We start from the raw sequence: 26,372 nt of genomic DNA on the forward strand, positions 1-26,372 counted from the left end.
AGAGAGAGAGAGAGAGAGAGAGAGAGAGAGAGAGAGAGAGAGAGAAAACAGTTTGGGTGAGACTGCAGACATTGGTGGGAGGTGGGACCAGGGTGAGGTTCCCAATGGCCGGCCCCTCTCTCCACAGGACCTGTAGCACCTGGCTTCAAAATTCACTGGGATTGGGCTTGGGGTCTGAGACTTTCCAGCAGAGCTTTGGGTGGCTGGGAGAGTGTTTGAACAGTACTGCTCTGTTATAGGCACTACATGCTTCTCTAGAAAGCACGGGGCATCGCAAAGATCTAACTAAAAGGTGGAGCTTACCCTTCTTGTCTGGCAGAACCGTCATAAACATTTTAACATGGTCATGAGTTGTTTAATGATGGGATCCATTCTAAGAGACGTGTTGTTAGGTGAGTTAGATATTTACACACGCCAAGTTGGCTACAACATTCATTAAATCATCTGATTTTAATGGGGCCATACAGTGTGCAGTTAGTATGTAGCACAAGTGGATTTCTTCTTCTTCTTAAATATGTATGTACACACATGTACATGTACGATTGCATGTGTGCACAGAATGTGTGTGTGTGTGTCTGTGTATATACATATATGCATATGCATGTGTATGTGTGTTAGCCCAAGGCTGATGTCAAGAATATTTCTCAATCATTCTTTCAAGTTATTCTTTTGAGTCAGGGTTTCTCAGTCAAATACAGAACTCACTTATATGGCTCGTTTGGCTAACCTTCTTGCTCTGGTCATCTGTTGGTTTGGCCTTCAGAGGCTAGAATTACAGGCTGGCTACAGTGTCTACCTATCACGGATGTCGGTTCTGGGTATTTGAACTCACTCTCCACCCTTTTTCAGCAAGCTCATTATCTACTAAGCCATCTCACCAGCCTAAGGAATGCGCGCGCGCGTGCACGCACGCACGCACGCACGCACGCACGCACACACACACACACACACACACACACACACAGGGATGAGTGTGGCGGTTTGACTAAGGATGGTCCCCGTAGGCTCATAGACTTGAATGCTTTGTCATCAGGGAGTGGAACTGTTTGAAAGGATTAGAAGGTATGACCTGGTTGGAGGAAGCGTGTCACTGGGGATAAAGCCCAGGCTAGGCTCATCTGGTTCTTTCTCTTTTTCTACCCATAGATTAGGATGTAGCTCTCAGCTACTTCTCCAGTGTCATGCCTGCCTGGCTGCTGCCATACTTTCTGCCCTGATGCTAATGGACTAAGCTACTGAAACAGGCAAGCAGAACCCCAATGAAATGCTTTCTATTATAAGAGTAGCTTTGGTTATGGTGTCTCTTCACAGCAATAGAACACTGACTAAGACAGTGAGCATCCTTGCAAGTCCTCAATATTTTTCACACCATCATTTACAATGTGTCTTTTTGTGTGCACCTATGATGATATATGTCACTGTGCTATAATTTCTGTAACCAGCTAGTTGCTTCTGGATGGGGAGAGTCTGCCACCATTGTAGTGAAGGGTGAGTCATACTATCAAAACATTTCCCATGCTTTCCTGAGTCCTTTCTCAGGATATTTTGGGGAAGGTGGACTTTCAGGAAGGTGTGGCAGGATTAGGTTTGTATCCTCATGTGGCCTGGCAGGTGGAGTGTCCCACTTACTTGGTCCCTGGGTCATCATAGGAGGCTACCAGCACCAGGGTGCCATCTGGAATTTCTGTAAGGAAGTTCATCAGGAGTTGGGGGTCTGGGGAGGAAGAAAAGAGGCACTGGACTTTAGGAGAAATGAGTGCTGGTTATCTTTATTCTTTTCCACTACTCTAGTGACCCAGGGAGGACCTGGGCCAAGCTGAGGGGAGCCCAGAAGCCAGGTGGAGGCAGTATGATGGTGGTGGGGGTTCCCTCCCGCTGCATTTGTCCTAGGGCAGGAAAGTGAGAGAACATAAAGAGGGGATTTCATTCATGTGACTTGGAGTGGTGACTAGATGCTGGCATTTTAAAGTCCCCTGGGGTGGGTCTGGGTATCTAGACCATTCTTGCCTAGCATGCACAAAGGCCTGAGTTGGATCCCTGGTACCATATCGACCTAGTGTGATAGTACATGCCTGTAGTCCCAGCACTTGGGAGGTAGAGGCAAGAGGGTCAGAATTTGTAGATCTCCACTGTCCAAGACCACTTGGCATCTTCTAAATTGCCACAGATAGCCTAGACTGTTGGTAATCCTTGGTAACGCACGAAGTTTGAAGCCTAGGGTTCATGAATCTCTGTCTCAAAACAGAACAGAACAGAACAGCTCTCTGGGATCTTGTGACATATATACAAGGATGAGCAATGGCCCTGTGGATGGCATCTTTGTGAAGTTTACATGTGATAATTTGGGGCATGCAGTACATGCCTGTAAATGGGATTACAAATTGTTAGCAGAACCGGCTACATAATATGTGGAGTTTAGTGCAAAATAAAGATGTAGGACCACTGATCAAAGAAGATTGAGAGTGTCAAGACTATAGATGCTCTATAGAGCGTCAAACTGGCAGCCAGACTGTTCATGGGACTCAGATGCCTGGATTCTAGCCCAAGGAGACTTTCTCTGCCTGTTGTGCTAAAGAAGGAAGAGAGCAGTCACAGCCTAAGAGTCAGCCACATGCACAGGGTTACAAAGAACAAAACACGCTTACGTGGAGAAGCAATATCTGCAGAGAGATGGGGAGGGAGGTGCCTCTCAGAGTCCTGTCCAGACCTTAGGAGGTTATGACCTATGCTTGGGTCCACTAGAGACCACTACAGCCTCGACTTTTATAGAGCGTTCTCCTGATCAGGGCTTGAGTAGGTGCCAGGGCCTTATGCCCTAAACCTCAGCACAACAGTTGGTGCGCGAATGTTTGGAACTTGGCCTGGAGTTCTGCCTGGCCTCTCAGAGCCCTCCTGCCCCGGAGGGCAAGCCAGAATTGCTAGGAAGTGATGAGGTACCAGAGCTTCGAACATACTACCCCGGCTGTGCCTGACACGGTGTGGACAGTTCTCTAATTCCACAGAGTGGCTTTCTTTATCTTTTTTTTCCTCCTGTCTTGCCCTTTTGACCTACCATGGGCATATCTTGAGATCACCTTCTAAATAAACCATGATATTCAAACAGTGATCTAAGGATCTATGCCTCAGACCCCAGGATGGCGTTTAAAGCAGCAGGGTGGCCCTCAACGTTCCCATCCTGTGTCCACAACTTCCCTGCCCCATGACATCAGTGCCAACAGCAGTGCCTACCTCCAGAGTACATGTCAAAGCTGTCCTTTTTCATCACCTGGCCGGTAGATCCTAGTGAAAAGAGAGTTATTACTTCCCATAATGCGAGTCACCCCGCTTGTCATTTTGCTGAGTCTGGTTCATGTGTAGTGTAAAGCTTCAAACCAGATTGAGAGCTGAGTGAACTAGGTCCTGTGAGCATCACGCAGGGCCACAATAGGGGCCTAAGGATTCCTAGGCCGAGGCTTATTTGAGAGGCAGAACATCCTGGCTGAACATCCAGAATACAACAGAATCTAACCACTCAAGATCTGTGATCTGTCATGACAGCTGCTCACACACAAGTCAGCATTTCATCCTCAATTTTTGCACAAATTCAACGGGTTATTGGTTTGAAATGAAATGCATCTGAAACAGTAAGTATAGTAGATATGTTATCTGCAAAAACTATTATAAGGGCATGATTATCACTATTCCCACATAAGTGGGAAATCTGCAAGCCAAATCTTCTAACTTTTGGAAGCTATGGAATTTTCAGTGATTTTCAGGGTCCTTGGATTTTCAGAGTCTGAATGGCTTTTGTGGTATTGGGGCAAAACCCCTTGGCATTCAGGAGGAAAGCCACAGGTGTCAGCTTTCACCACTAGATGGCAGTATTGCAGAGGGTATGGCTGTGCTGTGGCTTCTTGAAGCCATCATGGCCAGTGGCAGTTCTCCCAGTAAATGGAACAGGCTTACCTTGGCGAAGCCCTCCCAGAATCTCAGAGCCATATGGAGCTTTACCCAGGGACTTTGGAAGGGGTTGTGTGTCTCTGTGAGGCATTGCTCATTTGTGGGATTTTCTAACCAGGGTAGAGGAGACTAGCATGGTCTGAACCGTTTCTCAAAGGAAGCTCTGCACAGCACAAGGTTAGGAGCCAGCCATGTTTAGCTATGCTTTACTGCTCTGGCTAATTATTAGATATGAGGAGCCTGATGCGCCACCCTAGACACATGCTGGAGACACGGTAGTGTAAGAAGTCTGCCTCCTGGGGACGGCCTGATCTGGGTTCCAGTCTCTACACAGTGTATGCTCAACATGTTAGCTTTTATTGTCACTGATTATTATTATTATTATTATTATTGTTGTTATTAATTTTATTAATCACTTTGGCTTTGTAGAGATCAGACAGGAAGTCTTGTTCTGGGACCTTCCTCTCCTCTTTCCTTCCCTGCTGCCTGGAAGGAGAACTTTTTCGTGATATTTTTCCCTGCTGGGTTTTAGCTGTAGCTAGCCATCACCCACACTGGAACCTCCTGTCCTGCCTATCACATCTCAGCCCCCTTACTGAAATGCCTATAGGGATCAGGAAGCCAGGCCTGTCCTTGCCGCTGTTCTCAGTGTTCTACCAGGGCCTGGTTCACACTTGTGAAGTTAAGAGTGATGTGTACGCAGCTCACCCTGCCACCATCTGCCCACCGTGACTTCATGCGTGTTGTCTAGGCTGGTCTGGCTTTGAGGGTGGTGCCATGGGTCACAGCAGTGAACGCTTTGGGCAGGAGCCTAGGTTATCAGGCTGTAAGACCTGCTGCTCCCTAGTCCAGCCTCGCCCTGTCCTGAGTCCCACAGGATGACTCAGCAGGTGACACGTCCCCTTCCTGTTACTCACCATTCACCAGAGCAATGTTCAGGCCTCTGCCCACGTTGTTTCGCACGGGACTCATGATACTGCAGATGAAGAAGGAAAGTGAACTAGTCCGGTGGCCCCAGGAGCAGAAGAAAAGCTCTGCCTTAGAGTTGGGGACCTTCATAGGGCCTACCTCTGGGCCCAAGGCACTAGCAGACACATGTAGTGGCCTGGGCTTCTACAAGAAAAAAAGCTGGTGGTGGGCTGTGTTCTGTGGGCTGTCACCCATGACTCCATGGTACACTTGGGCCAGTCTGCACAGAGATGGGTGAGGGAGAGTCCCTGCCTGGGGTTTTTGAGGTGTCAGGGTAGGGTGCTCCCCTATCCTAGGATGTGAAGAAGTAGAAAACAGAATTTTGCCGCTTGAGAAGGGTTGGTTCCCTTGCGGAGCTCAGCTGGGTCCCCAGCGTCCGCACGCTCTGCTCTGCCACTCCTCAGGACCACGGTACCTTCCCACTCTCAGGCTGTGGTTTCTGGGACTGTGCTGTTTGGCCATGGTGATTATTAGGCTAGGACCCAAGGCAGCAAGTGCTAAGGCAGCAAGTGCTAAGGCAGCAAGTGCTAAGGTGGTGCTAATATGTCAGAATTGTAGCCTCTCCCATCCACAGAGAAGTCCCATATTCAGCTGAGGAAAGAGCAACCGTTAAAGGGAAGCAGAGCTAAGAACGCTGTGAGAGGAAGGCTCAGTGGTTAGCACTGCTGGCTCCTGCTCATCCTGAAGCTTGAAACCTCTGCCATTTAACTACACAGCTGAGTACAGTTCCTGTTTTGCCCAAGCAAGTTGTATTCAGGCTCAGCATCCCGATGGAAACACTGATCTGTTCTCATTTTTCTGTTATCCTGTTTTTTGTGGCACATGAATGTGACTTTCCAGGCTGGGAATGGGGATACACTTTACCCCACGTGGCATCTCTTTCACCAGAAGCTTAGCAACTTGTCTGTTGGGCAGACCTTCCTTGAGCTTGGTAGGTGGCCCTGTCTGAGCCTCACTTTGCTTTCTTTTACAATGGGGACAATAACAATCCAACCACCTGTGCTGGGAAGGGCAGGCAACTTACCAAGGTGCGGCTGAACTGGGAGCTCATTGGCTGATTGCTATGTGGGACACATACAGCTGGTGTCAGAGGTAGCCTGGGAAAGGCAGGGGCTCTGCACAGGCCTGCTCTGAAATGTGGATCTTCAAATGGACGGATGAGTGGTTGAATGAACAAATGACATGCAAGCAAAGAGACACCGCTGCCCTGTGTACTTACATTTCGTCTTCAAAGCACATGGAGGGGCCCACCACATTGGCAGCTCCACTGCTGATTTTAAATGCGAAAAAGTTGTTTGGGCAGATCTTGCTGAGCCCACACTTGGACTTCGGGGTCTCTGGGAAAGGAACACAGCACTCTCATAGGGACAGCATCTGGGGAGGGGACTGGGTTGGAGTTTTGTTCATTTCTGGGCACTGCTGAGCCTCCCCTAACTGCATCAAAATTTACAGGACTCTGGCTGAGGGTCTAGACACCCCAGAATTAATTTGGGGGCTTTCTAACGAGGCTGCTCCTATAAGCTTGCTGAGAGCCTGGTACAACTTGCTAGATCACACTGATAGACCCTGTGCCTGGGCATTTGTGGGTGCTTGGTCCCTCTTTACTGGGTGGAACACTGAGCCTCTTGGTTTGGCTTGGTTTTGGGCTGGGAAGGATGAGATGAATAGCAAGCAGAGAGTCTCCCTGGCTTTCACTGGTGGAGAAGATTCTAGCCCCCCTACCCTCCCCATCCCCCAGGGACCACAGCTGGAGTTCCCAGAGCCTGCTTGATCAACTGCAGCTAAGTCTGACAAGCTTGATGTCAACAGGCCAGCTTAAGCAGGCTTTTCTGGAATTGATTTTCTGACCATCCAGCCTTTACCACCAGGCTGCAGGATGAAGGGAAAGGATGCCCATGGGGAGATCTTAGCCATGGGGAGCTAGGATCTGCTTTCTGGATTGTGGCTGAAAGGGCTGTCTCCATAGCTCTTCCAAACTCTTGAGCCCCATCCCTCCGGGGACCCTGATGCCATTGCTCCGGGCCTGAAGCTGGTGTACTGTCATGAGCACAGTGTGTGTGTGTGTGTGTGTGTGTGTGTGTGTGTGTGTGTGTGGTGTGTGGTGTTACGAGGTACATCAGGAACTGTGCACTGCTCTTCCACCAATCTGCTATGTGGTTTTGCTAGAAGCTTCTTCAATTATCTTTACTAATTGTCAAATCAAGGAGTTGGTTTTGATCAGAATGAACTAGCAGGTTTTCTCTTAAATGTCAGTTTGGACCTACCATGAAAGGCTTAATGATAAAACTCCTGAAGCTGGCAATGGGCTTAGAGAGTGGGGATGTGGGAATTGATTAGTGATGTCTACCATGGGATCAGAAAGCAGGAAGGGTAGGATGTAGTCTACATGGCTGAGTTTTCTATTTTCCCAGCAGATGATATATGCAAGATGTCTTAACTCTTTGGGTCTGGTTCATAATGGGACTGAGGAGGCTTCAGAGGGATGAGGTCAAGTGTAAATGTTTTACATTCATTCCTGTAGTCTGCTTTCTGCAAGTTTGCGTGCATTGCGCTCCCATGTCTTCTTGATCAGTAAAATCCTAACCCTGAGGGCTCAGCTCTCTCTGGAGTCACCAAGTGGAGGTTAGGGGTTGAGGGACCTGGCTGGGAGACCTTATATAAAAAACTTTGGGCTAGCAGGGTGGGGGTGATTGACTCTCCACTTATCAATACAACTGTTTGGCCCTAGCCAGGGGATCTCGCTTCTCCAAGCTGTTTTCCCCACGTATAGAAAGGAAACACTCCTGGAACCTACATGGGTGTGTGTTAGCTTTATATGAGATGCCTATGAAGGTGCAATGCAGCATCTGGCTCTGCCTGCATAAACACCAGGAGCACCTGGCTCCCCCTCCATCTTCTTTGTTTCTCTGGAGCCTTGGTCCTTGCTGGAGCCCTCATTCAATTTTGACTCATAACAGGGTGAGGGTCTAGGGAGAAGAGGCAAGGTTCTGCGTGGTCTAGACTACCCAGAAGGAACAGCAGAAAGGAAAGATTTAAGAGTCCCCAGCATGAATGGCTGAGAGGGGCTGCCCAGATCCTGCTTCTGGAGTTATCACTGTCACACTGGCACTGCCACTGCCACAGAGAAGTGGGCTGGCAAGACCCCAGACACCTGTATTTCTCTGGGGCCTGCAGTACTGGGAACAGAGACCCTGGGACATCCTGCCTGTGGGCAGATGAGGGGCTGGGGCTGGGTAGATACTCACGGATGTCCTTGGAGGTTATGCCTGTTTGAGAGAAAGAATCTGTTTAGTGAAAAGGTACTTAATCCTCCTGCAGGATCGGGGAGGGGGCTGGCCAGTGGGAGCAGGAGACCTTGCTGTGCTTCCACTGAATACTAGACTCCCTGTTACATACGGGAGCTTTCCCTCACTTGTTACTGCCACCCACTCATAAATAGGGTCACATGCAATACACTCATATACACACGTGCACATACATACCCATGCAAGACACATACACACAGATACATAAACATACATCATGTACACACATGCACATACATACCCACGCAAGGCACATACAGGCATACTCAACACACATCTACATAAACATACATATGCATGGCCACAAAGTGTTTGTGTTTAAAATCAAGCTGTGCTATGTATGCTGTGAGAAGCCTGGAGTTGAGCCCTTGGACTCTGTTCACTTAACAACACATAGAAAGGCATCATGACAATACTCGCTGGGCTGTTGAGAGGACCCAGTGAGATCTTGAGTGCCTCAGTGATGGGAAGAATTGTGGTGCTGGTCCCTGGGCCATCTCTTTCTGGAATGCCTGCCTGTGCTAGGTCTGAGGGATCCTGGCCACTGCCTGGAATATTGTCTTAGTCTGCCTTAGTTGTTCCCAGGTTTCTAGGACAGGTGTTCACCTCATTGCTCTGAGTCCTAGAGAACAGGTTCCTTCAGTAGATGTAAAAATGTCAGGGAAGTTGTTCAGTGGCATTCTCGGGTACACACTTAGTTTGAGGCCAGTGGGCTAAACAGGACTGTTCTCAAACAAGAACAAAACAGAACAACAACAACAACAACAACAACAACAACAACAACAACAACAACAAGCATCCACAGCATCCACCGCATGCCCTAGGGACTTTGGATACCCCACCTCCACCCCCACCAGCCACACCTGACTTCTCAGTTACAGGACTCCAGAGAAGCTGTCATACTGAAACTAGTTCAATTGATCCTGTCTTTTCTATCTGGGTTGTCAGGTAAGCTAGGATTTCTTCCTCATTCCTGTGCGCTGGGCCTTGGAGGCCTAGAAAAGCCAGTGAGCTTCTCTCAGAGTAAGTTTGTCCCCGCTCTCTTGGGATACTTAGAGCACAATTGCAAGTTATTAAGCGCATAAAATAAGCCCATTGAGTCACCAAGAAAGCCAATTATTATCATCTTTCTGTATAATAATGATAAGCATAAATTTGTGCTGTGGTAATATATAGGCTTTAACATCAGCACAGTGAAATCATAAAATAGGGTGTGTGCCCCTGAAGCCTGTGAAGTGAAAGCAAGTTGGTTGGTGAGTCTGGGCTGTGGGAGAGATTTTCTGTCTGTCTTTCCCTCTGGGCAAACACCTGCATCTGGAGATTCTGGGTTTGGGGAATACACTGCTATCTTTTTGAACATTGTAGCTAAATCTGTTTGTTTTTCTCCACCACAAATAGGGGCCACCTGTTTCTTATTTTGGGGTCTCTGTGACCTCACACAGAGCTCGAGCTCTGATGCTTGTGGGTTGGAGCTATTGCTCTGCCAGCTCCCAGGTAACGGAGACATAGAAGTTGCCCACTACATTTGGATTGTGTCTTTGTCCAGTACAAGACACCTTGACCCTCCCCTTGAACTGCTCTTGCTCTTGAGGCCAGCAAGCAGTGGAATCCATCTCTGGATCAGGGACATGGCAGCCTCCAAGTGTCTACATATATAAATGAAATCCCAATGTGGGCTCTGCGTCTCAGCTGACATGAGGCAGATGATGCAACTGTAGAGTTGTGTTAAAGATGGGGTTCCTGGTTTCTTTCTGTCATGGTTAAGTTGGGAGCCATCTTGGTCCTTGCAGATGAGGTTGAACTCTGTTGGTGGTGTTGGTTCTCAGTCCCCTGGGAAGACAGACCTCAGGACACCTCTGTCCTTCTCTCTTGAGAGGATTTAAATGTACCACAAATGTAGGCTCTCATCTCTGCTCTGACATCTCTAAGGGAGAACTTGGGTTAATTTTAAAAGTTGCCTTGACTTTGTATTTCCTCAAAACATGCATGATGAGACCATGTCACAAATCATGCTTGATTCTACTATACAACCACATCGAGGACTACATCCTAAGGGTGTTTTCAGCTTACGTGAGACTGTACAGGCACAGCACCTATTTATCCATTCATTTTTCTACCCACCCACTCATCCATTCATGTATCTACCCACCAACCCAGCTACTTGCTGTTCTACCCATCATCAGTTTACCTATCTATTTACTTACTGATCCGGCCACCTGTCATTCTATTCCACTCACTTATTGATCTGCCCACCCTCCTGTCTGTCCACGCACTCATCTATTCATTTACTTATGTATCCATTCACCCACACATTCACCCCATCATTCTATCTACTCTAATATATCTATTCATTCATTCATTCATTCATTCATTCATTCATTCATTCATTCATCCATTCATCTTTCCATTTATCTATCTACCCTCAAATATATCCAAACAACTACCCATCTATCCATCCATCCATCATCCATCCATCCATCCATCCATCCATCCATCCATCCATCCAATACTTTTTGGCACCCCATACACAAAATCCTTGCCTTCAGGAAAGTTACATTCTAGGAGGTGGAGTCAGGCAGTAACTAGGAAAGTAGATAACATGATGCCAGGATTTGGAAACAAACAGGATGACACGGAAGAGGCAAAATGAGGAGGATAGGCTGCAGCTGAGGTTGCAGGGCTGGGGTGGGGGTGGGGTCAGGAAGGCCTTTGAGGTGGTAATATTTGAGTAGGGAGCTAAAGGTGAAATGGAGCAGACATGCAGGCCCTGTTCCGAGAAGGCCTGAAGCAGAGGGAATAACAGGCAGGAGACGCCACTGACAATTCAGATAGCATTACTTTTTCACTCGCAACTTAGACAACATTATTTCTTCTTTGCTTCCTTCTTTCCTTCCCTCTGTCCTGCCTTAGATAAGGGTCTTAGAATACTTCTCTGCTCTCCATAGCTTCCTGGAAGTCCAGGAATCTTATGCCATATCCCACAATGCCAGTGCCCAGCTCATCACATCTGGCTGCCTCCTGGCTCACCTCAGAGAGAGGTCCTCAGCACCCTAGTCCCTGCTCTGTGGATTACGGCCACGAGCCCCACTCACCCAGCCAGCGTGGCAGACGGATTGTTTTCCTGCTGAAGTTTGTGTAGCTGCGGAGGAAGACCCACATGGTAACTATGGTGAAGATGAAGACCACAACACGAATCAGACCTGCAAGTAGGGAAATTCTGTTAGGTCATGTGTCATATCCCAACAGGAGGCCATGTAGAAAGTTCATGTGTGAGTTCTTACCAAATTCCAACATGATGGCAGCGGGGGTGGGGGACTCTCGGTCATGTGTACAGATCATGTCCACGACATGAGACTGTGCTGAGACCACACAAGAGTCCATGCTGGGATCAGTCAGTGAGATTGGTGATCAGATATTGTGAGTCCTTCCAAACTGCTATTGTAAATGAGTTGAAAGTGTTCCTCCTTGGGCTCTAGTTAGCTGCCCAGAGAGAATCCTCAGGGATATAACCTCTGTACTGTGTGCAGGAATTCACCCTCTCTCAGCTAAAGTCAGTCAATCCTAAAGAGTAGACATGATGACATCTATTGCTGTGGCCTCTGGCCTCCACAGTTCTAGCTGCAACCTCTCCTCATTTAGCCTCTCTCACATTATTCTATTTTTATTTAAATATCATCATCATACTACTTGGATGTTAACTGACTCTACTTCCTGGAACAGGATGTTTTTGAAGGCAAGGGTTTTATTTTGTATACAGAGCATGTATTAATATGTATTTGGCGAATGAAAGAAAAACAGATATATGTATGTATATGTGTATGTATGTATGTATGTATATATGTATGGGAAAATGGATAGATAATGAGTACAAGAGTGGATGAGTGGGCAGATGGATGGGTGGGTGGGTGGATGGGTTCAGCGTTTTCAGAACAGGATACAGCTCTCCAGCCTCCCCTGCCTTACAGGCATTAGTGACTCCAGCCCCTACACTGGGGAGCAATCCCATACATGGAGGGATACCAAGAGCTTTGCCTTGCAAGCACCAGAAAGCATAACCATATGGTCTCATTTGCTTTAGGGGATACTCCTTGTCCTCTGGTGCAAAGTGGAATTCCCCTCGGGCCCCAGTCCACCCTTGGCAGCACCCATTCTGTGGCAAGTGCTATACTGACAGCTTTAAAACAGATGATCTCAACTCATCTCCTAAATCTTTGTCTTGGTAATATATCACTTCACCCACGAGGAAACCGAGGCTCGAAGAGATGGCTGCACTCCCATGATGACTTGGAAGGAATAAGGTTGGAGTCCAAGAAAGTAAGTAAGCTGACTCCCAGTCAGCTGCCACGCCTTCTCAGAGTTGTTAGTGTGTGTGTGTGTGTTGCACTCACTCTGCATTGTGTCACCCCTGAGGACCCTGCAAAGCCATCCTTGAGGTTGGTATGTGGCCTCTGACTTCTGGCCAGGTGTTTCTAAGCTGGGATTCTAGGCAGAGGGGGCCACTGGAGACAGCAGTGGTACAGCTCCCCCAGCCGGTAGATGTATCCAAACTACGGGACACAGGCAGCCCAGGATAGTTAAAACTGTGACCCAACACATGAAATCACAAAAACTATAAACTTAAAAAACATTCAAAGTTTTTTTTTTTTTTTTTTAATGAATGGAAAGATGGCTTAGTGGGTAAAGAACTGGCTTCAAGGCATGAAGGCCTAAGATCAGGTACCCAGCATATACCAGAAGATGTGAGCAGAGACAAGCATGTCCCAGGGGTCTCAGATCTGGGGAATTCCAAGTTCAATGAGAGACCCTGTCTCAAAAAACAGAGATTGACAAGCAAACAGCTGACATTACTTCTGACATCTATGCACACCTGTGCACACACATGTGCCACACATGCGCACACACACAGTTTTATGTATTCATTTATAGTAACTTATTATGGGTTATAATGTGTGGACTTTGTAGATGACACAGTTATGTCACAGTATCCAAAGGTTGGACACACCAATAGGGATAAGGTCTTGTCCTCTGTTCTCCCAGGTTTCCCTGCGTGATGTCCTCCTGGAGTTCTTGCTGGGACCTTAGACAAGAGATACTGAACCATCTCTGAGGCTGGGATAGGTAGACACTGATGATAGCAAAGTGAGTCCAAACAAATTTTAGAGCCAAGACTCTGACTCCCCAACCCCCGCCCCCTCCCCCCCTGCAAAGCTGCAGATCCCTGGTACCTGCCACTCTCATCCTGTTGAAGTGAAGAATGGCTTGCAGTCAGCGTTAACCTGTGGAGAGAAAAAAAAAAAAAAAAAAACAATTGCAAACTGACCTCTAGGGTCTGAAGATGAGAGAGGGTGCTGGAACTATTCCTTTCACCTGCCCTGTGAGCAGAGGAGCCACTTTTGTCCCTTCTACCTCAACATCTCCAGGGATCCTGTATTTCACCTAATGAGTCAGAGATTAGCAAGCAGAGGACACTGCATTTTCAGAGTTGATTTACCTTCATTCCCTTTGTTATCAAGGCAGCATTCTAGGCTCCACCCAACAGTTACCTAGCAACAGCCAGGTAGACCTGTTTGGTTTTTCTTTGCTCTCTGACCCTTTTCTCACTCTCTCTCCTTCCCTCCCCCCCTCTCTCCTTGCATTCCTCTCTTCCCCCCTCCTGCCCCCTTCTTTTCCTGCCCACACTCTGACTCTAGTCCCTTCTCAACCTTGCTTCCCAAGCCCCAAATAAACTCTATTCTATACTAGCAGGTCTGGCAGGTACCTCAGAAGGGAGGGATGCCTCAGCGTGGGCCCTCCCATAGCACCATATGTGCTACAAAGCATACTGTTTTTATGAAACATATCACCCTTCTCCGCTCTCTCTCTTCCTGCCTCCCTCCCTTTCTCCATCTCTTCCTCACTCCTGCCTGACTGTCCAGGGCTGTCAGCCACTCAAAGCATCAGTAAAAGGAAGTGACTTTTGTTGCTGTGTGGAGATAGTAGTAGGCAGGACTGGTGTTCCGCAGGCAAGCTTCTGCCAGGTGCCTTATGAATATCTCTTTTCATGGATCTGTAAGGACAACTAACTCACTGTGGTTAAGCCCAAGCTTATTCAACAGGAGAAGGAAGGGGACAGATTTGGACACGCATCTGCTGCTACAGGGTCCCTGGCATTCCCCTCAGGGTTTGACTTCTTGTACTTTTTGTTTCAGAGGAGAGCTTAAACCAGGATCTTCTCCCTTCTCGTGTCCCAGGCAGGGTCTGGGTCATTCTTTTAAACCTTCAGTGTTGTCCTGAGGAGCTGAGCAATTGCCGGAAATGTGCCAACTTTGAGTCTCCTGGAGGCCAGCTGCTGCTTAGGAGAGGGAGGGCTGGGTGGTTGGAGCCTGGGGCAAGTGACCTTTCATTCCCTTCCTCCCCTCCCCCCCTAATTTTTTTCTCCCAAGAATCTATCTTAACAGACATCCTCTTAACAGTCTCCAGTGTCCAACTGCCAAGGACTCGGGTAAGGCTGGAGACAGAACTACACACCCACAAGCCTGACTGCATCACATCAAGCCTTACTGCTCTCTCTGTGTCTATACAGGAGGACTGAGGCAGGATCTACCCTCACTTTTAAACAATGGTAACACTGCTGATCCCTCCAGTGGGAAGACCTACTGTCATCACCTCTGGCAGGGCTCCAGAGTCAGGGATATGAGCTGTTACCTTGTTGTGTGCCTGCTCTTTCCACCTATAACTCCCCTCAAGAAAGCTTTTACCAAAAAAAAAAAAAAGAAAGAAAGAAAGAAAAGAAAGCAAGCTTTTACACACCCTTTAACTCCCCTGAGAGTCAAGTGCCATTTTTTTTTCAGATATAAAATATATTGTCATGACATGGGGGTCCTGGGAACTTGCCTTGTGGCTCAGAGGCTCCCAGATGAGAACTAAAGGACATTCTGTGCTCCGCCCTCCTCCCGCCACTCCTGTGTACAAGTGGGGGCAGCCAGGGTAGATGGTCAGAGCTGGGATAGGACAGACATGGGAAGTAACAGAGTGTGCAAAAAAAAAAAAAAAAAAAGCAGACCTGAGCCAGGGCCGAGGAAGGAAAAATTAAGAATGAAACAGAGCAGAGGTAGAGGGTAATGGGTGGGGCTTTGAGGGAGGAGGAGATGAAGAGTGAGGAGTCTTGGTGGATCAGGCAACATTATTTAGGGGAGGAGAGAGGGCCAGGGCACACAGAAGACTCTGGCTGGGTAGCCAAGCTTGGAAGGATCTGGTTTCAGGGTTGGGGTGGAGAGCAGCACACAGTACTGTCTTGGCCATGGGTTCTCCAGCCTGAAATCCTACCTGCTTGAGTTCTTGGCTACCACCTGACACCCAAAGAGCTCCCTGACCTCCAGAGTCCCCAATGAGCTCACCTTGGTGGCCAAGTGGGTGCTATGGGGTCTGAGCTTAGGGCTGGCATGCTTCTGGGGTGGGGGTAGGAAAAAAAGCACCAGGAGTAGGTGACATGTGTGGGGAGGGAGAGTTCTCTCTGCAGCCATCAATATGTGAGAAAAGCTTCCTTGTCACAACTGGTCATTAGGGTTGCAAAGTCTAGAGGTCTCCTCGTTCTAGATGCAGCCAGGCCCAGTGGCCTAGGGCATTGCTATAACTGCAGAGCAGTGCTCATCCAATTGTAGCATTTTCTACAATACACAACAGGTAGAGAGGGTGTGGGGGAGGGAATAAAGGGAGGGTTGTGAGGAGGCCCCCAGCTGCTGTGAGCTGTGCTCTCCTGCCCTGACCAGAGAGCCACTCAAGCCCTCCCTGTCCTTGGCCTGTCCCTCCCCTACTCTCTAATGATTTCTGTCTCCAGATCAGCTTACAAGCTCTGACATTTTCTTCTCCCCAGCTAGCTTTGTGACTGTAGGTCCAGAACCACATGAGCATTGAGGAATGCTCAACAAATATTCAGGGATGGGACGAATTGAATCCTGCATGGTCTCACTTCAGAGAGGCCAAGTCATTTCTAAGGCCACACAACAAACTGTGGACTTTATTCCTGAAGCATTTGCTGAACATCAAAGCCAGGCTGAGCACCAGGCACACCAGGCACAGGGGAATGACTGTGACACGTTACACTTTGGAACACTCCTGGAACTTGCCCTAACTAGTCCTTTGTCTGCACACTAAGAGTCTATCTCTGGAGCAATCTTACTTAGTTTGTAAGACTCCTAGTAAAAAACCCACTTTCTCTGGGAAGACTTCTCTGGCCCTGGAAGTCAAGGTTAAACATGTCCATGTGGTCCTGAATAGAGGCACATTCATCATGTTACCCTAACCTGACACATGGGGTTGACAACCAGCCTTTTTGGTGTTGTTTGTGGTTGCTTTTGAAGTTAGCATATGACCCAGACAAGACTAATCAATCAGATGCTTTACTGATACGGAGACTAGGAGAGAGACACTGGCTAAGATCTCTCCCTGGATCTGCTTCTGTTAAGTCTGGGGTCAATTCCATGTATCCTTTCCCAACAGGGAGGGACATGACCTGCCAGAGGGGGCTGGGCAGCTGGGCAGTGTGTGAAGGGCTGATCATCGAAGAATTAAACAGTGATGAATGTGCTATACTGAGAAATGTCACGTCTGGGGGTCAGTCAGACTGGCTTGCTGCTTGTAAGGTTATGTAGGGGGTCTTAATTCTCTTTTTGAAAACGAGGTGATACTATCTACCTGTTGTGGAAGGGGGCAGGCCGCAGGTTACCCTTTATAGAAGGGCTGTGGGCTTGAGACCACCCTGCCATCTTGCATACAGGGCTCAGTGTCCCCACTCTCAGTTTGTGCTCCTTCTTGGTATCATTCCCATAGGGATGTTTAGTCTTTCTCTGGGATCACAGTATATCACCACAGCATCTCTGCCTGCCGCCTGTGACATCTCTTTGCCTTTCCTTTCTTCCACAGTGTTAGGCATTGAACATGACGGACATGCTTTGATACAGAGCTCCATCCCCCACCACTCCAGTCTTCATTGAGGCATTTCATAAAGGCCCTGCAGGATCCAGAATATCTGTTTGTTTCCTGGAGCTCTGTGACTTTCAGCTCAACCATGACCTGCCCAGAGGTAAGGTAGCCAGTGAAAGGAGCCATTCTCCCTAGGCTGGGGACAGACTGTCAAAGAGGGAGGGTCAGAGCATCTCACCAGCATCTCTAGTGAAGTGAAAACTTCATTGGCTAAGTTCCGACTCTTGGACCTTCCCTGCCTTTACGAAGTCCCCTCCATCAACGCACTTGATCTGCTTTGTGGATGGTCTTGAGCTTTGGGCCACCTTCTCTGCGACTGCAGCCACTCTGTCTGGCCGTTATGCTCATACCTGGGTATAGGCACCAGGCACGTGTGGTATATGGTGTACACCAGAGGATGTACAGAGAATGAAGAAAGGGGCTTTCTATAAACTGGCCTTCTCCTTGCACCAAACCAGCTCCTTCCCTTTTATTATAATCATGTTCCCAGAGGACACACCTGGACTTTAGAATCCACCTGGCTTCTGAAAATTTAAGCCCTGTTTATTTCCACATCATTCTTGGACATTTCACAGACTGTAAATGTTATCACTGGGGCTGGAGAGATGGCTCAGTGTTTAAGAGCACCAACTGCTCTTCCAAAGGTCCTGAGTTCAAATCCCAGCAACCACATGGTGGCTCACAACCATCTGTAACAAGATCTGATGCCCTCTTCCGGAGTGTCTGAAGACAGCTACAGTGTACTCACACATATAAATAAAATCTTTTTTTTTTTTAAAGTACCTTTAGAAGTGTTATTACCGAAGGCTGCAGATCACCGTCTGTCCTTCCAGGAGCTTCTATTTGCCGCTCATCACTGTGACACGAGGGGGGGGGGACCTCGGGGGGATGTTCATTACTAAGGATGAATACTTTGGTGTGTGTATGGTGGGGGGAGGGGTAGGTGCAACTGGGAGAACAAGCCTGGAGCAAGCGTCCCAAACCCAGAAAATCTCATCTTGAGACCAAAGTCTCACTTTGAGATCAGGAGTAAAGATCACTCCGTCCCTATTCTCAGCCTGCAAGCCCTGGGGCATGTAGCGCCAGGGCTCCATGTAGTCCATCCCCCACCTGCAGTCTTCTTGGGGAAGTCAGTTAGCCTCTTGGTCAGTTTACAGGTTTAAGCCCCTGGAATCCCTCTTTATACAAACAAAGAACTCCCAGCACCGCAGCCCCAGCCATTGACTGTCTTTGGAAAGTCTGCACACTCCCCAAGGTTTATAAAGCCCTTGTTATTCACCACCCCAATAAAGAAAGGTATTGTTTTATGGAATATCATCTAAGGGAGCTGTTTCACTGAATACTGTCTAGAAGAGTTGTCTCTCTCTCTCTCACACACACACACACACACACACACACACACACACACACACACACTGTACCCACTTGTCCAGGCTGAGATCTGGCAAACCCTCTCCTTCCCTTTGTTCTGGTGGAAATGATGCCTGTATACCCCAAGGGCAGAAGCACAGTTGGGGCCCACACTTTGGGAGGTGAAAATACCAGGAGGGCAGTGTTAGGGTCTGAGGGACACAGTTCAGGGGGAAGAAGTCAAGACCAAGGTAGAGAGGGACATGGTAAACAATAAAACCTAAGACTTTAAGGGCCCATGGAACACATTCAGACAGTCCTGCTAGGGCTCGGCCTGGAACCAGGGCCTGTGTAAGGTTCCCAGTCATCCCTGGATAAGCCGTTCCCCTAAAGCCCTGGTACCTACAGAACATTACTGATGATGTTACCAATACGGAGGGAGATACTCAGTGAATAAATCCATAAAAAGTAAGGCTGCTAGTGAGAAAAAGTTCTTTCAGTGACATTTATTTAAGAAGGAAATAGCGTATTTTTCATAATACCTTGTTTTCAGTATTGTATATTTTTAAAAAAATGTGTAGGTACTGATTGGTTTCTATCAAATTGACACAAATCTAGACATGTCTGAGAAGAGGGAACCATGATTCAGAAAATGTGTCCATAAGACTGGCCCGTAGGCAAGCCTATGGAGGCCTTTTCTTAACTAGTGATTGATATGAAAAGTCCCCAGTCCATTGGGGGTAATGCTATCCTTAGGCAGGTGGTCCTGGGGTATATAACAAAGCAGGCTGGGAAAGTCATGAGAAAGCAAGGCAGCAAGCAGCACAACTCTATGGCCTGTGCTTCAGGTTCTTGTCCTGCTTAAGTTCTTGCCCTGGCTTCCCTCAGTGATGGGCCATGATCTGAGTTATGAGATGAAATGCACCCTTTCCTCCCCAAGTTGCTTTTGACTGTGGTCCTTTATCACAGCAATAGAATCCACAACTAAGGCATTATATCTGTGTGTGTGTGTGCGTGCGCTTTTGTGTGAGAATGCCCGGAGAAGCCAGAAGAGTGTCAGATTCCCCTGGAGCAGGAGTTACAGGAGGTTGGATGCTGCCTGATATATACTGAGCCATCTCTCTAGCCCCTACTTATCGAAGAGATTTTACTCTCCTAGTGCTTGGGGCATTTCCCAGGATAAGACGACAAATACTCTGTCCTATGCATTGTGCAACATTGAATTATTTTAATAGATTTAATCCTATAGCAGACCATTAGTGATTCTGGGGAAACAGAGTCACAGAGTATACAGGTGATGTAGTTAAGAGAGCAAGAAAAGATTTCAGATGAGGTTGTATGTCTCAGGAGGCCACTCTTTCTTCTTCAAATTTAAGTAGGCAGGGTCCCCTATACACAGCCGAGGCTGGTCTTACAGTCCTCCTGCCTCAACCTCTGGAGGACTGGGAACCCAGGCACGAGCCACCATGCCCTTCCAGAAGCTCTAGGCTTAATCAGCACTCGTAGTTTGGACCAGGTAGGAAGGGTGTTGTCCCCAGAGATGGCAGTTCAGCCTTGCTACAGGCACAGGATGGAAACTTCAGACAACATGTGGGTGGACGTGGATGTGTGCCAATAAAGCTTTGGGAAGGTACTGGGCTGCCTGCCGTGGGACCTAAATAGCCAGTTTTCTCTATGTGCAGTTCTGGTAGCTAAAGGTGCACATGAGCCTGGGAGGTGTGTGGGCTGAGGTTTGGCTCAGCTTAGATGATGGAGATTTGTTTGGGATGAAGGGAAGTTTCTAAGGTTCTGTTTCCACCTTCCTTCGGACTGGCAGGCTAGTCTCCCCAGGAAGCTGAGCAGTGAGAACCTGTTCACTTTGGCGGCTAGCTGCTTGTTGTGTATCCTTACATGGCTTTTAGGAGGCCATTCCTCTTAGTCTATCTGACTGAGATCATGGCCTGAGGCTTTTTTCTCACTATCTCCTCCCCTGCCTCTACTGCCTGGGAAGACCATCAGTAAAATGGCTGCTTTAGTCCCACTCACTCCAATAAAGCTTCAAGTGGCCTGGGAGCTGGAAGTCTGTAATGCAGGGTGGTTAGTGTATGGGACATGGTGGAGCCTGCTTTGGGCTTCACCATGATATCTCTGTCATAACTATCTCTCAACCTCTATTTTCCTGTCTGTAAATGCCATTGTCATGCCTAACCTAATGGGGATTAAGTACAAGGATGCACTCAGACATCTGAGTCAGGACAAAGAATGCGCACCATAAGGGACAAGTGTAGGTAATGAAGTGCCCCTTCCCCCCATTGTCTCTGGGAATGCCACATGTACTCCCAACTCTCCCAGGACCCTGTAATCCTAGAACAAGACACTCTAATGAATGGGCAATGGAGTGCCCAGATCTCTACCAAGCATCTGGAGGAAAGTGGATGACATCTGTTGACGTAACCCTTCCCTTTCCCTCAACTGGGCTGAGGGAGCAGGGGCAACTTCAAGGACTGGACATCTTAAGGTAAGCAGTTTGAGTCACGAGAACTCTCTTTGTTGAATGTTTAGCTGGGATCACCAGAGTACTGTCTGAGCCAGAGTGGGGCTTCCTGGACTGCCAGGGTTCATGTCTTAGTCACAGCTGGCCTGCTGATAACTTGAATCATTTCAGGTCAAGCATGAAGAAATTTCTGTCAGAGGCAGATCATTTAAAATGGCTGCCTCTTGGGAATGGGCTTGGAGATGTTTTATCTAGAAAGGTATAAGGCCAGATATCTGATCAAAGAAGAAATAGTCACAATACTGATTCCAATAGGCATAATTGTTCTGCCAATTTTGAGCCCCATGTTATCATTCAACTTCCCAACCATCTTGTCAGGTTTCTTCTTTTATGAACTACAGTTTTACCAGTGAGCAAACTGTGACCTTGAAGGGTTGAGCGGCTTACCCAGTGACAGGTAGAATGCCGAGGCAGCACTGCTATCTACTGTTGCTGTAATTACTTAGACCAGGAAAGCACGGTAGGAGTGAGGATGTGTGCGCATCTGTTGCCATGGCCACCTGCCTCACACCCAGAATTTGTTCTCTACTTTACTGGTGGGCATTCTGATGTTCATTTGGGGGAAAGATCTGTGTTTTCTACTCATTTGGATAGGGTTGACCCTAATCTATGACTCCATTATGGCCAAATGTTCCAGCCTTTGATGAAGACAGTACGTAACATCAGAGATGAGATCATCCACGGGCAGGTCAGAGCTCCCTGAGGAATGTTCCAGCAAAGAAAGCTGCCTTTCTGTTGGTCTCAAGTCCAGATGAATTAGAGGGTTTTGTTTGTTTGTTTGTTTTTTGTTTTTCAAGACAGGGTTTCTGTGGGACAACGGACCTTGCCAGGAAACTTGGTAAGGTTAAAGGGGGGGTCTGATTCCCCAGAAATTTGAGGTATACACCCGAGATGGTGGCTCCCTATTCCCTGCCAGATTCCTGGCCTGGAACACTCGCCATACTTCCTACATAAGGAAATGTCACGCAGGCCCAGAACAGAGTTCTCCATGCTAACAAGGTACCTAGAGGCTCTGAGGATGTAGTCAATAAGCTTCCCTTCTCAGATATTCCTCCCTGCAGAAGGTATTTAATCTCTGCCCCACCCTGAGAAGTTGGTACACATCCATTTTCCATGATGAACAACCAATAAACAGTTCGGAATCAAGATCTGTCTCTTTCATCCACCACCGCCATGGGGAGCGTGGAGAAGGCCTTTGCCTGCAGAGCCATGCTGCCTAAGTCTCCCACAGAAAGCCTCTCTGTACTTCTGGACAACTGCCACTACCTTTGCTAATGAGCTAAGCTGGAGCTCCCAGTCCCAGCCCTGGGGGCCCCCAATAGTCCCGGCCTTGTCATGGGCTCATGGACCCCTGACACTTTGTTCCTGACTTCTCTGTGCAGTTTTCTAGCAGTGACTAGATGTCCAGGAATCAGGGAATATTAGCTTTGGCTTTCCCACATCTCAGACTGCATTTCCTCACCCTCGGAGTGGTGTCTCCGTGCCTCCCTGAAGCCCAGCACCCTCCCAGAGCTGGTGTTGGGATAAGCACAGTCAGGCTCCCAGTGTTTTGCCTCCCCAGCAGCCATGCCCAGTGGAGGGACAGAATGGGGTTCCACATCTGGACCCCACAGGTTTCTCTAAGCCCAGCTGGCCTTGAATTCACAGACCCACATGCCTGTGTCTCCCAAGTGCTAGGGATTAAAGGTACGTGCCACCACACCCAGCCTGGAACCTAGAGGGTTTGAGGACCTCTCTGCTACCCTGTAAGGACAACTATCCTATATGGACAGCTTGCAGGAGGATATAGCAACTTGGAGACAGACTCCTAGGAGTCTCATAGTCATCCCCAGACTTCTCCATTCTACATGCCAATGTATGTCTTTTATTTTTTCTTCACTGGCACCCGAGTCCTACCTAAACACAAAGGTTTTCCCGGTCACATAGTTGCAAAAGTTTCAAGTTAAACTCCTACTCGGTCTCCTCCCCTCTAGAGTTTGATCACTATAATCCCCAACAGGGCTGATAGAATCAGGCCAGCTCCTCATGTCTTCATCAACAGCTTCCTTTTGATGCCATCTCTACTGAAGCCACCCTGCTGCCACTACCTTCCCTGAGGGGATAGCTATGGGAGATCTAAGTCCTTGGCATGGTGCCATGGGCAGGCAGACTTCTGTTGTGGTTACCTAAGAGATGTCCCCCCAAAGCTCAGATGCCTGGGCCCCGTGCAGCAGTGCTCAGTCAGTGGTGGGTCCTCTGCGAGTGATTGGATCATGAGAGTTCTAACCTCAGGCCTAGACTAATCTGTTGAGTTCCTAGCTTAATGAGCTATTAGAAAGTAGTAGACACTTTAAGAGGTGGAGCCTAGTTGAAAGGCATAGTTCATGAAGGTATAACCTTGAGGGGTTCATCATGTCTCCACCCCTTACGTCATGCTTTCCCTTCTCGCTCTAGTCCCCATGAAGCCAGCAGCTTTGCCACATTGCATGAACCACACTGTGATGCCCTGCTACACCATGGGCCCTGATCCAATAGACAGCAATGGGATAAAAACATGAACCCAAATAAACCTTCCTTCTTGGGTTGTGGCAGAAAACTGACCCAGAAAATACATCTCTTGTAGGGTCATGGCCTATTTTATTCCCAGTCTTCTGCGTGACTCTTCAGATGGACTGTGAACTTCCTGAGATAGCTAAAAGCCTTATGGCTTTTAGCCATAAGTACCAAGTACCTAGAGTACAACAGGCACTGAACATCAATAAGAGCGCCAACCTGTGAGTTCACCTGCTCCACGCCAGCCCATGGCAGGTGCTTGGCATTATTGACTTGGCTAATTTACACATGTAAGCCTCTAGGAATTTGCTAATGTGCCATTATTTTTGAAAAGATATAAACCAAAATACTAATTCTAACAAATAAATGGATTGTGTTTATCCATAACACAGATGACTCATTCTTTGGAGAGAGAGAGGTTTAGACAAATACAGAATATGAAGTACCTGGCCCAAGGTGACACGGCTGACCAAAAGGTGTGATCCAAATGCTGAGGGCACAGGAGCTCTCTCAGTGACTTTGGGTCTCTTGTCTGGTTTCTGGGGGAGGAAACTGATTCAGAGTTCCCACCTGCCTTTGAGAGCTTCCAAAAGCAAAGGATTGGTATCAGCCATAGGAGGTTTCAGCATCTTCTCCAAGGAACAGTCAGTCCTCTTACTGGCTGTCCACACCTCCATCAGACACAGCTTTCACCCCAGGAGGAATGGCTGCTTCAGCCTAAGGAAGTGTTGCCAAGCAGTGACTTCAGATATCCTCCACCACGGAAAAAGTGCCAAAGAGTCAGTGAGCAGGTTAGGCTACTCAGCTCTGCAGATCCCCAAAGTCCTACTGGGATATAGCAAGCAACTGGGGCAGCTTGCTGCCAAGGCCTAAGCGCAGAAAAGGCTATGTGAACGATACACATGAGAGAAGGCTCCAAACATAGCTCTAGGTGTAGCTCAGCAGACACAGATGGATCAACTGGCAAAGTCAAACCCTCCCCTACAGCTGTGTTGAACCTGGATGGGACACCTCAAATCTCACTTCTGGTCTGCAGGGTCCCTAATTCCCACCTAATTCCACACTGCCTTAGCCAAATTAACCTCCCGAGAGAAGTCTGTTGTCCCTAACTCTCAGGCCATCTTCCCAACATGTAACAAAATGGATCTGATAATGATGGTCCCCACAGGTTGTTTTTTGCTTTCTGGCCAAAACAATGGTGTGTTTACCTGCTCCACTGTGAGTGACCCATCTGCAGGGCCACTCCAGAACCAGCTGTATCACAGGGCACTGGGGCACAGTGCCTGGGTACAGCCTCTGCAGCCATTCTGCCCAGGAGAATGAAGGCTCTCTGGCCTCTGGCTCCCCTTCTTGGGAGCCGAGTAATAATGAGACCCGACCCCCCATGCAGATTGTTTAGGAGCTGCTGGTGCTATTATGTATGTTTCACTCATTCCTCCCACAGATGCCTAACAGGTGAGAGGTAACGCTGAGCCAGGATGTTCAGCCCCTCATTCCCATTTCCCAGATGAGGAAAACATATCTTAGTGAGAGGAACTAGCTGGACAGTATGTTATCAGGAAATCTCACAAGACCACATACCTTTGTCATAACATTTCAGCTCAACCTTTTCAGAGATAAGTGAAATTTGTGGTCAGAGAACATCCTGGACTTATTCATTATTCAAATATTTGTGGAACTTGATGTTCATCTAGAATGTGTGTGTTTAGAAGCCCATATACGTAGGTGAATTAATACATGTGGAGATTCTCTGTGGTCTAGGGATAGCATCTACAGTGAGCTACAGTGGGTCTCCAATCCCAGGCTTTTGAACCCTAGATCTTATTTTTGTATCCACAGCAGACATAACTAATCAACATGGCCAGCACTGAGTGATAAACCAGCGTTCCCCTCTGTCAGCTGGGATTGATCCCTTCAGAGGAAGTCTCCTCTCTCTCCTCACTGCAGCCTACGTAGTTACGTACTTTCCCTTTTCTTCTCTTGCGTTCTTTCTCAGGCATGTGGCTTCTTCATCTTCCATCCTCCCTGCCTCTATCATTAGTTAAAAAATGTGGACCGAGAAGTAGAGCCCCCTCTGGTCTGGCAGAGACATACCTGAGGCTCAGGGCTCACTCTTCACTACCTTCGCGTTGAAGGGGTGATGAATCAGCTGTTGATAGCTTGAGTCTTAACCCAGCCAACTGCTTCCCTGGCCTGGCTGTTGAAGCCTTCTGGTTCTTGGCAGGATGGGAGTGGTGCTGGTGCTGGTGCTGGTGCTGGCCCTCTCTAGCCGGCTGCTCTTAGATACAGCTGCCTAGAGGGAGTGACCAGCCAGGTCTTGGGCTCCTTGGGAGGGTAGCTACTTCCAGCCCTACCCATGCTGAGCGCTGCTTGGAAGAGATTTGCCATAAACCCTCCCTGCCTCATTAAACACCTTACCAGGAAGGAGGAAGTTTAATCTAGAGCTCTCAGCAGAGGAAATGAGGCTAAAGTCTGGTAGGGGCTTGGGCAGGACTGTGCTTGTTTTCTTCCAAATACAGTAACTCCAGCCTTCCCAGGTGACGCTTGGGTGCTAGCACAAACAACTTTGGAGCAGAACCCCCAGCCCCCAAATCAAATAATAAAACAAAACCACTCAAGCGGTGCTAAACCGTCCAGGGCCTGAGTGAAATTGAGGTAGGTGTAGTGAGTCAGTGCATGGGCTTGCGACTCACTGAGGGAAGCCCATGAGGGAAACTGAGGGAAACGGGGGCTCTTGGGTCAACAGGGAAGAGGAGGTGGCATGGGAGAAGGACTCTGGGTTT

The 26,372-nt window shown here is 48.1% G+C and overlaps 1 protein-coding gene and 1 long non-coding RNA gene across 11 annotated transcripts in view; one reads left to right on the forward strand and one right to left on the reverse strand.

The window, feature by feature from the left end:
• The window catches only part of Fam3d (family with sequence similarity 3 member D), a 29,346-nt gene extending 3,474 nt beyond the window's left edge, over window positions 1-25,872 (reverse strand). Inside the window, exons 1-9 of one of the 8 annotated variants that reach the window (XM_021182464.2) lie at window positions 13,620-13,658; window positions 13,439-13,489; window positions 13,216-13,338; window positions 11,306-11,413; window positions 8,154-8,174; window positions 6,128-6,245; window positions 4,857-4,915; window positions 3,229-3,279; window positions 1,630-1,714 (exon numbers count right to left, since the gene is read on the reverse strand). In XM_021182464.2, coding sequence (XP_021038123.1) covers window positions 1,630-1,714; window positions 3,229-3,279; window positions 4,857-4,915; window positions 6,128-6,245; window positions 8,154-8,174; window positions 11,306-11,372 — 401 coding nt within the window. In that variant the 5' untranslated portion in view covers window positions 11,373-11,413; window positions 13,216-13,338; window positions 13,439-13,489; window positions 13,620-13,658. The other 7 variants (XM_029469116.1, XM_021182459.2, XM_021182457.2 and 4 more) reach the window with 7 other exon arrangements.
• On the forward strand, window positions 13,865-17,849 carry LOC110309733. 3 transcript variants are annotated; one of them, XR_002379735.2, is made up of 3 exons: window positions 13,865-14,230; window positions 17,115-17,274; window positions 17,819-17,849. It is a non-coding gene; the product is annotated as an uncharacterized LOC110309733 (long non-coding RNA). The 3 variants fall into 3 exon arrangements; XR_002379733.1 differs by lacking the exon at window positions 13,865-14,230 and adding an exon at window positions 14,663-14,694; XR_002379734.1 differs by lacking the exon at window positions 13,865-14,230 and adding an exon at window positions 14,706-14,814.
• Window positions 25,873-26,372: the final 500 nt, after the last annotated feature.

This window comes from Mus caroli, chromosome 14 (assembly GCF_900094665.2).
Source record: "Mus caroli chromosome 14, CAROLI_EIJ_v1.1, whole genome shotgun sequence".
NCBI classification, from domain to species: Eukaryota; Metazoa; Chordata; class Mammalia; order Rodentia; family Muridae; genus Mus; species Mus caroli.